The following is a 15,334-nucleotide window of genomic DNA, read 5'->3' on the forward strand; positions in this document are numbered from 1 at the left end:
TGCAGGTCAATTAATAGTTATTTTCAAGCTCATTTTTTTAATTTCTGTGTTATTCTGGTTGGCAAAGATAATCTCCATATTGGCACCTGCTTAAAGGAGCAGGGCCAGTCAGACCATCCCATTCACTCCCTGTAGTGTGCAGTACCTCAGCTGCTATTTTCATGATGATACACCTTCCATTCAAGCACCAGATCCAAACTTCTGCTGAATGGGTCTCATTTAACTGAGGCTTCCCAACACAGGCTTTTATGGAAAGTACACAACTTCATCCTAAAATAATGCCAAGCAGCAAAACACAAGTAGTTTCACTGGGTTTCATTTAAGTTCTTTTGTTATACCTGATTGCCCAGGATGGAAATTGTAGTTGTATCTGCATTCCTGGCTCCATCTATAAGACACTTTATTTTCTTACTATTCTGAAGCACTCCCTAAGCTTCTGCTAATAATTTTGCTTGACCTTTATTAAAGACCAAGCATTAGCTGGCAATTAGATTTGGTGATCCCTTTGGTGATTGAGGCTCAGTGATTTACTGTAAATTACAAATAGTTCAAATGTTTCATTATGTTTATTCTTTATACAAGCTCTGTGGCCAGGTAAGCACTGACACGATATTCACTGTTAAATGATCTCATTAAACTCCTTAATTTAAGTGGTGCAACACTTCACCTGCCACATTATCCAAGGACTCCTGCAATGCACATTAAACATTCAGCATGAATAGATGCTCTACCATAGTTCACCTTGTTGGGAGTGAAATTTCAGTCCCTGAACATAAGGTTGACTACTTTATGCTGTTTGTCAGAGACAATAAATAATGCAAATAGATAGCCATGTAAAGTAAGAGGTTGAAGACATCAATAGCTTTCCCATAAGGTTTTGAAAGAGGCTCCCAAAAGAAAAGACTTGAAATTATGAAAAAATACCACTAAAATTAAAAAAAAAAAAGTTAAGGAAAAGGAAGGAAGGTGCTGATTTCTTCCATTTCTTTGTGAATGCAGTGACAGTGAGAGATGATTTCTTGAGAACCCTCCAAATCTATTCCTTTTTTATTCACAAGCCCAGAGCAAAAGGAGGGACAGTCACACAAGCTCCCATCTCTGAGTTGCTTGTGGAGGTTTGTCTTTAACCATTTCACCCCTCCTTTTCCTGCTGAGAATGTTTAACAGAGCTGAATGAAGTCAAGGGTGGATCATGCACCACATCTTTTCACTTAGCCCAATAAATAACATATTGCCTCTTGATTAAAGGGAAACACTTTTGCTGGAGGCACCTTTGTGTCCAGACTGTTTGCCAGTGGTTTGCACTCAGTAAGAAGGAGAAGCACATGGGTTAGAAACTCCTCTGTGCTAGTGCTGGGCTAACAGACTCCACAAACAAAACATTCAGGCATGAGGAGGAATAATAAGGGTATCTGGATTTTCCTGGCATGCATATGTTTTATTTTACATATTTTTAATTGTTTCCTTCACAAAATGAATAGTTCTAATATTTTTCTCCCATGCCTTTATATTTTATGATGCCTAACATCTGCTTCTGGACATCTCTTCTGAAGGATGAAAGGCTCCTGGCAATTCCACTGTAGTCTGTGAACAGACCAGACTGCTCCCTGGACAGATTTAGGCTTCATCATTTTGTATTAACCCCACATATTGAGTATGGCTTTTTGACTTAGAAGCTGGATTAGCTTTTATTATCAGAAGAGAAGTAGTAAAGGTTTCAGTATTACAGATGGAATGGCAGATGGGAAGCAAAAGCTTAATATGAAGCAGCTCTGGATAAAAACTATTAATCTACAAAATTCATATGTTCTTATGCAGGGAAACCTAGCAAAACCCACAGCAGTATGACTAACCAGAGAGAAACGTAAAGTGCCCCTAGCCCATTATCTGACAAATCATGGCATGGGGTCTGAAAGAAAAAAAAGAATCCTCCAAACACCCTCTTTACTATTTCCTAAAAAAACAATCAGCTCTCTCTGGGTTATGCAGAGAGGTAATGCCTTCCTAAAGATTATAAATAATAATAATTTATAGCACCTCCACCATGAAAATTAAATGGACTCATATGTATATTTGATGAGACAAGACCTTCCATAGTATACCTGTAATATTCCATATTAAAAGAAATACTTAACGTTACTTGTAAGTCAGTGTCAGTGGAGTTGGAGCACCAAAAAATTTTCTTATTTTTTGTTGAAGTGCATCATGGGATGAAGAGGAAGCATGTTCCCTGCAGTTCTGGTAACAGTGCTTTGGCAGGAAGGGAAGTGAGCACTTCAGAGCCTGCCTGGCTGCTGAGAGCCCCCGAGAGCCCCTGAGAGCCCCCAGGAAGCCACCACAGATCTCTGGGAGCCACCAAGAGGCCACCACAGAGCTCTGAGAGCCACCAAAAGGCCACCACAGAGCTCTGAGAGCGGCTGCAAGGCACAAGCACGACCTTCCAGAGCTCCCTCTCTGAAGAAACAAGTGCCTGGGATTTCTCCAGCAGAGTTGGAATGACTGCAAGACAGCATGGCACTATCACACAGACTCCATGAACGCTGAACCAGCTGCAGCCTGCCCCACAAGGCCTGTGGTTGCTGATGGCCATGTCTGGAAGGCACTGACCCCATCTGGCCCTGGGGTCTGATTTGCTCCCCAGGGAACTGGGAACAGTTCAGACTGCCCCAGGGCATGGCCTCAGCACTGCACAGTGGTTGGGGTGGGCTCACCAGCACAGGAATGCTGGACACACCTGCAGGCACTAGGGTACAACCACACCAGACCTTCAGCACTCTCCTGCAATTTATCCTGTTTAAATCACAGTGCCATCACCTACTTATTCCTTTATGGTCCTGCATTAGTCCACTTTTCAGCATCAATACAGCATTCCTCACCAGGAAAGTGAATAATCAGGAATAACAAGCTAGCTTTTCCCAAAACTCAAGAGATATACAGAAAACTACATACTCTCCTTTATAAGCAAGGTCGATATATCAAAACTGTTAGTTTTCTCCTTGTTGCACATCAAAAGTGTTTAAATAGTATGATTTCTTAATTTAAGTCCCCATGTTCTAATATCAAGGCAGTCTCAAGTAAGTCTTATGCTCTAATCTTTCTCCCCAAAATGTGTTGCATTTCACTGAGCATCAGCAGTAAAGCCTTTTGTCAGTCCTCACAAAATCCTTCCTAAGGCACAGGCTCAGGGGTTTTGCCATTGTTCACTTCAGTGGCAATTTCTGTCCAAGAGCACCTTCAGGAAGGGATTCAAACTTTGAGGGAGATCTTGGAGAAACCTCACCAGTGGAAGCATATTTCTCTTCCAGGAGTATTAAAACCATCAGGAAATCGCCCTTTCATTGGTTCATTTCAGCATAGAGGGAAACAGAAGCCACAAGAATTTTGTGTTTCCTTCTTCTTAATAACTCTTACAACCTAAACCTAAAAACAGCTTCAGGACACTTGGGGGTTTTTTGGGTGGCTTTGTTGTTGTTGGGGTTTTTTGTGTTTGTTTTTTTTTGTTTGGGTTGGGGTTTTTAACAAGCTATCTACTTTTGCACAACATAGCAAACTTACTGAATGCAGCTCTGAGGCCTGGGTGATGTAAATCCAGAAAGAATATAATTTCATTTAAAACCACAAGCCTTATCATGTGATGGGGTGTGAAATTCTTAGCCTGATGCCATCTGAATGAGGATATTCAGGACACGGTTGGTGCTGAAGATATAATTGACTCCTAGCAACTTATTTCATTTCCACAGCCATTATCCTCCACAGAAAAAGTTCTAAAAGAAGAGAGAGGAGTACCTGAATCTATATTCATACCTTCAACTCTTGCTGAGACATCAAATGACACTGTTAGTTAATCAGAGCCCTGGGAAAGAGGAATCTCTCCATGCCTGGGTTTCATTTGCTGAGCTCCAGCACTTTTGGCTACTTTCCTCATCCTCTCTTGCAGGTACCCCTTTTGTGGGAAATAATGACTAACTGGAGCAGCCTCTCAGTGAAAGTGCCCCCCAGGCAAAGGGGAGACACACAGGGTACAGGCAGGTGATTGAATACTTGGCTGAATTGTGGCTGTCAGACACCAGCTCACCAACAAGAGTTTTCTGGTGTAAAACAAAAGAAACTGCTCCTCTGCTTCCTGCAGCACAGCACAGACATGTCATTGTTTATCATTGCTTATCTCCACACATCCTTTAGGAACAAAACATGTGCATCCTTAAAATACTCACTGTACCTGATAGGGTAGTCAGCAGCACTGAGGTTGATGAAGAAATCCCAGGGCCAGTCACTCATCTCCATTAGGTCCTTCATGGTCTGCAGGTAGGTGGTCAGAAGGCTTGCTCCTCCCCAGATGGTGGCCATTCTCCAGGAGGTCACTCTCACGTTTGGGTACTGGCTGGCAAACTGCAGCACTTGCCGGTGCAAGTAATTGGATCGCTTTAAGGAGAGAAGAGTGAGACATTCAAGTTATTCAGTCCAAAATTGTCTCTCCCTCTGTTCACTAAAGGCCTACCCTGCTTCTTGACTCACTGAGTGCTGCCATTGCATTGCCCTCTATTTCATACAACCTTCTTTTGCTAAATGTGCAGAGAACCAACTACAATAATCACTAACCAGTGTGATTAGCTTTATTCACCATTTGTCATCATAGATCCCAAAGGGCTTTTGTAAAGGAGGTGACTGCCACCACCTCCCTTTTACAGTGTGTCACTAGCCTAAGGCACCTCAGGTCAGCTCTCCATCCTCACTCTGCACCAACTTATCAGTTACTGCTAACTAAATGTACAACAGACAGACAAGGGGAGATACTCATCACAGAGAAGGCTGTTACATAAATAAGATAACAAGAAAGAAAATTTAAGGGAAAAAAAAAAGGGGCTCCAAACATGTAACAGATGGAGAGACAAAAAGTGACGTGCACTTTATGCAGCAGAGGTAAAGGGAAGATGAAGAAGATGACAAGGATGGGTAGGCTGACAGATGGTGAGACAGGCAATTTATAACCAGTGATATATTACCTTGTCAACATGAATGTAATAAAAATGGTCTTTATGGTAAATAGCCTTAAACATGCGCTGGAGCTGCCGGGAAGCTCTGCCATGAACAACCAAGACAAATGCGATCCTGACTGGGTTGGCTGGCATGTACTCTACGGAGTCCTCATCCCACTGAACATTGTTGTTGGCTTTTCCTGTTCAAAAACAAAACACAGGACATCTCTGAGCGTATCCACAGGGCAGGGTGCAGAGAGCAGTACACATTCCAGCTTGGCTCCCTCTTCAAAGGCCTTTGTAGGGCAGGGTGAGCACTCATGGGGGTGCAGCCCGTGTCCCATCCAGTCTGCACCCCTCTCCCTTGTCCCCACACAGGGCTGTCCTTTCACCCCTTGGGCACCATCCTGAACAAGGCTGCACAAGCACAGACAAGTACCCAGATGTTCATGAGTTGTATCAAGCTCCTCCTGAGTACAGAACCTTCAAAGGAATCCCCTCCAAGTTTGTAATTCGTGCCCAAACTATTCAAACACTGGCAAGGCTGGTGTTCCCTCAGAAGGAAACCCCCTGTTTAGCCAAAGCTGCTCGTTCCCATGGTCAGCACAGCTCTGCTGAGGAGCTGGTGGGACTCTGCTACTGAACAGCTGCTGAGGATTACTGACAGATAGCATTCATTTGTAACAGCAGATGTGCCCTGGAACATTTAAATGCAACCTGCATGTCTTCACTTTTTCATGGAGGAGTGGGGCTCTTCCAATACAATTTAAAATACCTGTTCATTTTTATTTTAACAGAGTAATTTCTGGCCTTCCTTTTCTAAAGCAAATACCACAGTGTGAGGTTCAGACAGGATGTGCAGATAAACTGAAGAGCTGGATGGACATTTCTAATAAGAAATTTAAAGTGCTTTGGTTTTGGTTTGTGTACCCACTCTGCAATTCAAAAACCAGAACACAATGTAAGAAAAACATAATTTTATCCAAAACACAACATTCATTCTTCAATGAAACAACACCATTCTTCAGTGCTCTGACCTTGTAAGGACCTTTCTCAACAAAAATGATTTAGAAAGAACCTGAAATTTTGAATATCAGCAGACAAGGAAGGAAAGTACCTCCAAGCCAAAAATCTTCCTCCTGCCCAAATTTTCCTCTTGCAATTTTTAACTTTATTATTTTTTAAATGAAAGGAATAGTGTTGCCTTAAAAGATACTTGATGTGAGGCCCCCCTGCCAAGAGGTACAATTTTTGAATTTCTAAGATCTGAGCTGTTACCAGTTTCTGCACTTAGTGCCTTTTGTGATGCCCGTTTCTCCTCCCACCTCCACATCCCCACCAGCCCAAGGCTCCTCCTGCAGGCAGTGGAGACATTTGCTTCAGGCAAATGTAGGACAAATTTGAGGCTGTTCCTGGGCTCAGTTATCAGACAGCCTGAGTGCAGCTACAAAGCCCACTGCACCTTCCAAAACATCTCCTACACTTATTAAAAACACATGCTTGTGTCTGTTTGATTTGATGTAAGGAACATGAAGGAAGACATTTGCCAAGAGTGAAGTGAGGCTAAGAGAGAGGGAAAGACAGTTTTCCCCAGGTTTCTGAAACTGGAAACATATGTTGGTAAAATGAAACAATACCAAAAGCTTTCTTCTTTTCTAAATGGAATAATTACAAAATAAAGGTTGGACACAGAAAAAAAGACCTTTGCCTAATCCTCCTTGGGCATCTCCTCCTTGTTCAAGGCAGTAGTATAAACTTGGAAGAAACAGACCAACTGAATGTTTGCAGAGCACTGTTTAGGTGATCAAACAATGGACAATATGATGTCCTGAATTGTACTGAAATGCCCTTGAGTAATTGAAACACTTTCAGCCATGGGAGAGAGATCCTGCTGCAATGGGAGCAGCACATCCCAGAAGGGAATGGGAATGGTTTCAACATCTCCCACAACTCTCCCTTCAAGCTTCTCCTCAGCAGAGCTTCCCTGGCACACTTCTCCAGGTCAGAGTCTGTTTTTGCCAGGGAAGCTGTACATGTCAGAGGTGTCCCTTGTGCCTAGAAGGGGCTCTCTGCTGACTGTGACAAGGGCTGCAAGGCAGCTGTGCCGCTGTCCAGGAGCACACACAGGTCCCCAACAGCACAGAGTCCCAGAGGCTCCCAGCCCCATGGAACACACCCTCCCTGTTCATAGCCCCTCAAGGAACATCTCTGTGCAATAGTGCTGCTCAAAATTAATGCAACTTTATTGCTCCTTGTTGTATTCAGAAATTAGGAAATTTCCAGCCCCATGAGTCATTCTTAATTTTACACGGGATACAATCAATTTAAATGGTATTTCTTTAAAAAACCCTCCACCAATGGTTCACTAGGACTCAGAGGAGTATTAAAACATTAGAAAGATAGCCTAAATTTAATTTATTCTATAATTTGCAGTTTGTTTATTATGGCCATTGGCCTATGCCCAGTTCCACTGTTTTCTCCTGTGCAGCTGATGAGCTCTGCCATGCACGTGCTCAGGGTTTCTGCAGAGTGACAGGGACAGAAAGGGACTGTGAGAGAAAGAAAATGTGCTTGCAAAGAGAACTGACAGGGGAATGAAGGGCAATTGCAATTGCAAAAACAAGCCATTTTTCTTTTAAACTGTTTTCATTTCAAGCTGATGATGTCCCATCAATGAACTCAAATATTTTTAGTGGTTTTCATTACGTTTTTGGATACCTCTCTTTCGAAATCAGTGATTTTCTGCAATGATATGCACAATGTGAGGGGAATTTAAAATAGTCATATTGTGGGCCTTTTATTTTAATCTAACTTTGCTGTCAATACCCACACTATCATTTATCTAGCAATTACTGAGAACAAAATCCTCTCAAATTTTCACCTGAAATGCCACCTCACTGCATCAGTTTTCTCTAATAAATTCCTGCAGTGACTTATTTTGTTCTCTTCCGTTTTCCTTCTCTAAACATTTTTTTTTCATGTGCTGGTTTCCTTCCTTCTCTTTTAGGTTTAGGATTTTTATACTTGCATTTACCACCTGCATACTATTATGGCTTTTTAAATGTAATCCTATTTGTGGCTGCCTGAAGTTTCACAAAGGAAGAATGCTACACTTTTTCCATCTGTCAGACTACCTGCTACTTTGCTCTGTGCTGTCACTTCCCTGGTTTTAGCTCATGGCTGCTCAGCACCCTCTATTTTGCAACTACTTCACTGATAAAGAACCAGCCTGGTTTGCAAAGAAAATGAAATTGGCAGGAAACATTCAGTTGAGGATCTGCTTACTAAAAAATACAGCAGGACTTCAGACCTGTATGAGCAATGTCAAGACCTGAATAGCTCCAGCCCCTTCATTTCTGTAAAGCTCATGCAGTCCAAGGTCCAGCTCATCATGTCAGTGCCTACATATTGATGAGCTGCCTCAGGGAGGAGCTCATCCTCTCCAGGCTGCTGGGACAGGATACACAGAAAATGCATCAGATAACTTCACTTAACAGCCTACCATTCACTAGTGATAAAAATCTAAACGGATTTTAAGAAGCACTTGGATTTGACAGCTACTTGGGTACCTCACTACCCTGCATTCTCCCCATGCACTAAAGCTGAGCCTCAGTGATGATTCCATCTCCTCCCTCAGTCACTCCAGTCCTGCAAAAAGCAGCTGCCAAGATCACCTTGCTCTCACCCAGCAGCTACAGAAGATGCATGGACAGGTCTGCAGCACTCCCTATTCCCAGCCTTCACCACACTTGTCACCTCTCAACATTCCATCATTTGCCCTTCCAAGGAAAATGCGCCAAGCCAACACAGAGAATTCCCAGCTCCTCCTGCACAGGTCACTTGGGGCAGTCTCAGTGGGACTGGAGGTCACTCCATCTCACCAAGAAAGCTTCTCAGAGTGTGAGAGTATTGCCTGTTGAATGAAGTTACCTACATGTTTAGGGAATTCCCTTTTCCTGGGATAATTTACAGAGATCAGTGCTTTATAAACCTTAAAAAAAAGCCCAGAATGTCAATAGAAAGTAAAACAAAAACCATCAGTGCTTTATAAACCATAATAAAACCCCCACAATGTTAACACAAAGTAAAACAAAACTCATGAAGAATATGATTGATACAGTTCCATATTGGGAGCATAGCTCTACCCTCAAAGTTGCTTTGCACATATGAGTCAGAGTGAATGCAACATCCTCTTGATGGCATTTTGGCACAGGTGAAACAGCCCTGCCCTTGAAGCAGGACTTGTCTCAAGCTTCCTCAAAGTTTGCTGTTTCTTTACACAACAGGAACAGAGGACAGAAGAGCAGCTTCTCACATTGCCTTGCCCCAGAGAAACTGGAACCTCAGCAGAAGGGGAAGTGCACACCCAAGCTCATCTTCCAGCCCTTGTATCCAAGAGCATTTATTGTGCTGCCTCCACTGAAAACAAAGCCACAGCACTTTGCTCTGTCACAAACTTACTAAGAAAAGTAAAATCTCCACTTCTGCTTCCTGCTCAAAGCCTGACAGGCCTGACATCAATGTGTTAGCAGGAAAACCAGTACCTGTTTTGAAGACAACAGGAGAATCTCAGCTCTAGTGCAATTTTAGCTTGTATTTTCTATGTCCAGAGAAATCAATACTCTTAATTAAGAGCTTAATCTTCAACTGTTGCAGTATTACTGAATTCCAGAATAATGAAGACAGTGAAATCATTTTCACATTTGTTGTGATGCCACATTCTGCTCAATCATCCTCCAATATAATTCAGAGCCAGCCTGCTGATCTCTTACCTGTCCTGTAAAATTAATGGGATCACACTTCCCCAGCAGCACAAAGCAATCTTTCAATCTATTTTGTGAGCCATCTTATGTTTTGTAAATCAATCCATCACCTTCTGTTCTCAGTTTGGTATTGTCCTGGCAGTCCAACAGATTTCCCCTTCCCAGAGATACCTGGATGCTGCTGAGTCCCCCTGAGCAGAGCTCTGTGTGTACCCTGAGCCTTGGTCCATGAATCAGTGGACAGAGGACATTAGCAGAGTTATTGCTGTGCAGTTCAGTAGAGTATTTGCTGCTGTTACATCCATAAATGCAATCAGGAGCCCTGTCATTACAGCAGGACTATGAGCCATAATCACTCCAAAGAGGCAGAGCTCTGTAGTCACTATTTAAACTCCTGGGAGCAGCTCCATTCCCTTCAGTGGGACCATTTCTGCCACAGCCAGCTGAGTGGTAGTTGCTGAACTCAGATTTCCACTATAAACTCCTTTTCAATTGCTCACAACTCAACAACACAGCAGGTTGAAAATTTCCAGGCTTGGCTTCTATCTAAAAACGTTTTCCATTTTGATTAAAGCACAAACAGGTTTGCCTTGTTCAAATGGTGGCAAGACCAAAAATAAATAAATAAATACCATGTTTTCATTTAGGACACAAAAATTTTGTATCAGACCTAGTAATAGAAGTAGTTGGAGGGTTACATAAAAACCACAAAAAATGTCACTGAGCAATTCACCAGTGAGCCAGGACCTGATGAGAGAAGTCTTTGTCTGAGGGTTTGATAACAGCAGCATTGCCCTGGGCTGAGCCAGAGCTCCTGCTGGAGCTAAGCCCCAGTGTCCATCACAGCAAGGGCATCTCTTGCCATCAGGCTCAAGGGGGAAGGTCTGACTTGCTCCAGTGAGGACACCCTGCACAGGAGAGGTGACTTCTGAAGCACAGTGTGTGTTAATTGTACTTAGGTGAAAAGACAATTTTTCCGATGCCAGCACCTAGAAAACTTTCTTTAGCAACATTGGTCCCACCTTTGACATGCCAATTTTCACTTCCAGTCTAAGAAATTATTCACTTGTTTCCATGGTGGTCCTGGAAATCTTCAGTCATGGAGATCTTCATGTCAAAGAAAAGATTGCAGGTGAGCACTGATTACATATATCCATTTTAAATTATTACAATTATGTATATGTAAAATGCCCACCGGTCTCTGGTCTGCTCACTGTGCAGAAGATTCCTGTGGTCAATAAGATCTCTACCATAAAGTGGAATGAGCACCTTGTGTGCCCACTGAGCCCATCCACTGCCCAGGCCAGTGAGGGGCTCTAGCTAAGCAAACCAAGCTCCTGAAGGAGAAAATTACCATGACTGGTCACAGGTGTGGCTTCTCCTTGTGGGTTTTAACTTAGCAAAGTAGGAGATGTGAAATCAGTTGAGATGATCATCTGCACAACCCCAGGCATGGGGATTAGAGAGGGATGGTTATGATTACAGAATGAAGCATTGCTAGTTGTGTTCTGTAGATTTCCTTAAAACTGCTGTTAACTGTACTTTTTATCTCTAAGTTAGCATTGAGCACTTTGGAAAAAATTTCAGAAATCCTGCTGCTACTGAGGAGTGGATGTTCCATTTTTTTGCAGTAATGTTTTATGTCAACAACCCTGTTTTACAACTTTTCAGTCTCAGACTCTATCAAAAATTACAGGAACTATTTATGATCCTCTGTAACTTCATATGATCAAGTAACCCATAAGCAAGAAATCAGTGCAAGGCAGGAGGGAAGCAGTGAGACATAATTTAGAAGCACTCAGTGGCTACTGCATTTAACATTAAAGAGACAGATTTCAGTAATGTTCTTTCCATGCTAAGAAGAAGCCCTGCCTTGGAACAAAGGAGCTGCTGATGTGGGCATTTTGTGTCTTCTTTAATCATTTCAGAGGGTGACAGCATAAACTTAGGGCAGTCAGAGGAGAAGAGTCACTGCCTCACAGATGGAAATTCCCTTCATGAGATCACTGGGAGATCCTCTACAGTGAGTTTGGGAGCTGCTGAGCAGCTCTGCATCCCTGAAAAATTCATATAAAAAGGGAAACTCACTGCAATTACAGATGTGGGTTCAGTTCTGCTGTCCATGAACAGAAAAATAAAAGGCATGAAAGAAGAAAGATAGAAAGATAGAAAGATAGAGAATATATGTAGAATTGTTTCATATTCACAGCAGGATTATTAGAAGATGATTTTTTTCTATTTTATTCTAAGGAGAAAAAAACCTAAAGATATTTTTCAGTTTGGGAATTTAAAAGAAACCACTTCCACCCCAGGTTTGTCATCCTCCTGTTACAGTTGTGTAACATTTGTGCTGCATGCAGCATTTCCAAGACTGTCTTAAGAACCCATTGGAGCAGACATCATCCATTACACAAATCCAGACAACAACATGCACCAGAAAATTTGGTGAATGTGGGGGTTTTTTTCACATGATTTGCAGAATTCATTGTAAATGAAGAAATATAAAAACCTTGAGAACAAGGACAGATATTTTTTCTATCACAAACCTGCAAAAGCAGTTGGGTAACACAGAACTGTTCAAAATCAACCTTCAGGGTCCATGTATCTGTGCAGCAGCAGCACACTCATTCACTAAATATCCAGCAAACGCAAGCAGCATTTGGTTTGAAGCAGCCTACCATATTTCAAACAAAAAATTTGTTCTATCTTGCAGTCAGTATTGAATCATTACTGAAACCATTTTTATGATTTGCAAATGACCAAGTAATTATCAGATTCCACTATACTGCACTTGCGATACACACTAAACTTAATTTACTACAATACTTATCTAGACAGGCCAATCATCTCTGTAACAAGCTTGCTTTTCTGACTATCCTAATTATGGAAATGCTAGCATTCCTGGGAGACAAATCTCAATTATTTGTAGTTTTGCTGGAGTGTGTTAGTCAAGCATTTTCTCCCTATTCCTACCGACTGCCATGAATAAATAACACTCAAAAGCAACAGTAAATTAATTAATGTTGAATTAGAATGAATCTTGTAATAATAGTGTTTATCATATCAATTAACAGCCAATTAGCACATCGTGATCAGTGTTATTAGGGTGAATACAAAATGCCTTTTAAATGAGCATCAGGCTATTTTTACGATATCCAGTGACATTACTGGACTTCAGAGATGTAAAGCAGATCCAAGAACAGCCACAAGGATTCTGTGGTCAGGAACTGCAGGGACAGGACAAGGAGCAATGGGTACAAACTGAAAGAAGGGAAATTTGGGTTGGATATTAGGAGGGAATTCTTTACCATGAGGGTGGTGACATACTTGAACAAGTTTGCTCAGGGAAACTGTGGATACCCCAACCCTGGAAGGCCAGGTTGGATAAGGCCTTGAGCAATGTGGTCTAGAGGAACTATGGCAGGATGATCTTTAAGGTTCTGTCACATGGCAGATGGCACATGGCAGGATGATCTTTAAGGTTCCTTCAACCCAAACCATTCTTTGACTCTGTAATTTGACATTAGAGAGGTAACACCCTTGGAAACCACAAAAAAGAGGAAGACCACTATTTACAGATGCCTCTGTCACACAGCCTTAGAAAGAAATTCAAATAAAAGAGATTTTCAAGCTTGGCTCTCAGGACAAACCCACAGCCCGTTCCCAGCTCAGAGTCAGAACTTGTGGAGCAGCTCCTGAGTGCACCAGTTCCATGACAATACACCCAAGATAAAAGGAAGAACAGCAGTCCTGTATTTTTTGGCTAACACATCAGGTGTGAGAGTTTTCCCACCATGTGGAGCCACCCTCCTCTGACAGAAAGCTCACTGCAGGAGGAGACAATTGTGCTCCAAGAGCTGACTTGTGCTTGTTAGGAGGGGAAAGGTTACAGAAGGCAAGAAGTGAAAGGATTGAAATGCAGCATGTGTTTAGCTATCTTATCCACCATTGGTTGTTGCTAAGGATGCTCCCATCAACAGCCCCAAACTGATGAGAACAGGAATTTGTCATACAAGAGAAGTCACCACTCCCAAGAAAACTGATGACACAAAGCCAGACTGAAACATTTATAAAACCTCATTCACAGTTTGCATTTTCTGAACAATCAACTACTGATTGAGGTGGCCTGAATTCCACTCCAGGGGCTGCCAGCCCTCCTGCTGCAGATGGATCACATCCCAACCAGTGACAGCCTCACCACCCTTCACGCCAAAACCAACAATGGGCCTTGGAGTCAGCTCTTCTCTGAAGAACCTCACTCCCTTCCCTCCAAAAAGCCTTTAGATATCTTGTGCAGGACAAGAAGAAAATGCAGAAAATGCCCTTATTTCAGTTCAGACTTTCTCTTCTGCCTAAAATCATCAGGAAGTTTAAGCCTTCAAGGAACAGAAACTTCAAAGACAATCAGTTACTATGGAACAGCCAACATAACAAATACTAAGCAAAACAGCAACAGAAGTATATCAAGGCTTATAGTTCAAATTAGCATTTGAAACAGCCTCTGCTGATTGGAGTGTCTGTTCCAGTGTGTTTGGAGACTGGCACGCCGTAACCTTTACACCATCTCTTCCTCTCATGCTCACAGCAAGAATAATCAATAAGGAGTGAAAACACAAGCAATTACACACATCTCTACTTCACATAACCTCCCAGGAGATATTATGTACTGCTGAGACTACCAAGAAATGAATAGGTAGATAAAAGCATGTTTGTTACCTGCCTGATCAATGTTTTCCCTTTCTGTTTTACTGTGCTGTCATCTTTCAAGTCCTGTGTAAAGTATCTCTTCCCCCAAATAACCTCAAGAAATTAACATTTAATCATTACAATCAGCTGGTGTAAGGCCAGGACCAAGTGAATTTATACCATATGAGTATCTGGTCTGCTAACTCAAAGTTAATCCTCCCTTTGAGATTCCATTACATCTGTCTTCTATTTTTTGAATGTAGAATTGGAAGGACAGAGTCTGCCTTTATTCTCTGTTCAAGATAATTATGAACATAGTGTTGGAAACAGACCCAAAAAGTAAAGACTTTCACATGTATTTTATATAGCTAGTTTGAAAAGGTCAAGTTAGGTACTGAGAATAAAGGCTGCACTAGCAGAAACAAAAATCACCCCTCATTCCTGTTCCCTGTGCCAACGTGGTGCAAAATGGGAAAGTTTAGCCTCATGTTTTAGCTGGCACTTGCAGTGTGAGTGAAATTAATGGGAATGGGAATTTCACAGTACAGTCAAAAGAGAGAGAAAAGATAAATGGCACAGGTCTGTGCAGATTCCCTGCAAAGCTGTCAGGATCTGCTTCTCCTGCATCCCTTTGAGCTACACTTTACAGGTTTCAAAGACTAAGCACTGCTAAGAATCTCACACTGTGGCAATAAAAGATGTGTCAGATATCAGATTCATGTATGTGTAGGTACAATAAATACATATATGCCTTGAGTTTGTATACACTGGCAGATTAGCTCGGAAACAGAGGGAACTGAAGCATTTAAAGTAAAACAGCACATCTAAAAAACAAGCTTCCCCCAGAAACAAGTGCAGTTTCTCCACTCAGTATACATTTTTCAGCATAACTGATTTTTTGACACATAA

At 42.0% G+C, this 15,334-nt stretch overlaps 1 protein-coding gene across 1 annotated transcript in view; it reads right to left on the reverse strand.

Moving 5' to 3' along the window:
* XYLT1 (xylosyltransferase 1) overlaps window positions 1-15,334 on the reverse strand; it is a 177,626-nt gene that overhangs the window by 59,236 nt on the left and 103,056 nt on the right. The window contains exons 3-4 of the mRNA XM_063171939.1: window positions 5,004-5,176; window positions 4,220-4,422 (exon numbers count right to left, since the gene is read on the reverse strand). Of these exons, the coding sequence (XP_063028009.1) occupies window positions 4,220-4,422; window positions 5,004-5,176 (376 nt within the window). The remainder of the gene's footprint in view (window positions 1-4,219; window positions 4,423-5,003; window positions 5,177-15,334) is intronic.

This window comes from Melospiza melodia, chromosome 18 (assembly GCF_035770615.1).
Source record: "Melospiza melodia melodia isolate bMelMel2 chromosome 18, bMelMel2.pri, whole genome shotgun sequence".
Taxonomy (NCBI): domain Eukaryota; kingdom Metazoa; phylum Chordata; class Aves; order Passeriformes; family Passerellidae; genus Melospiza; species Melospiza melodia.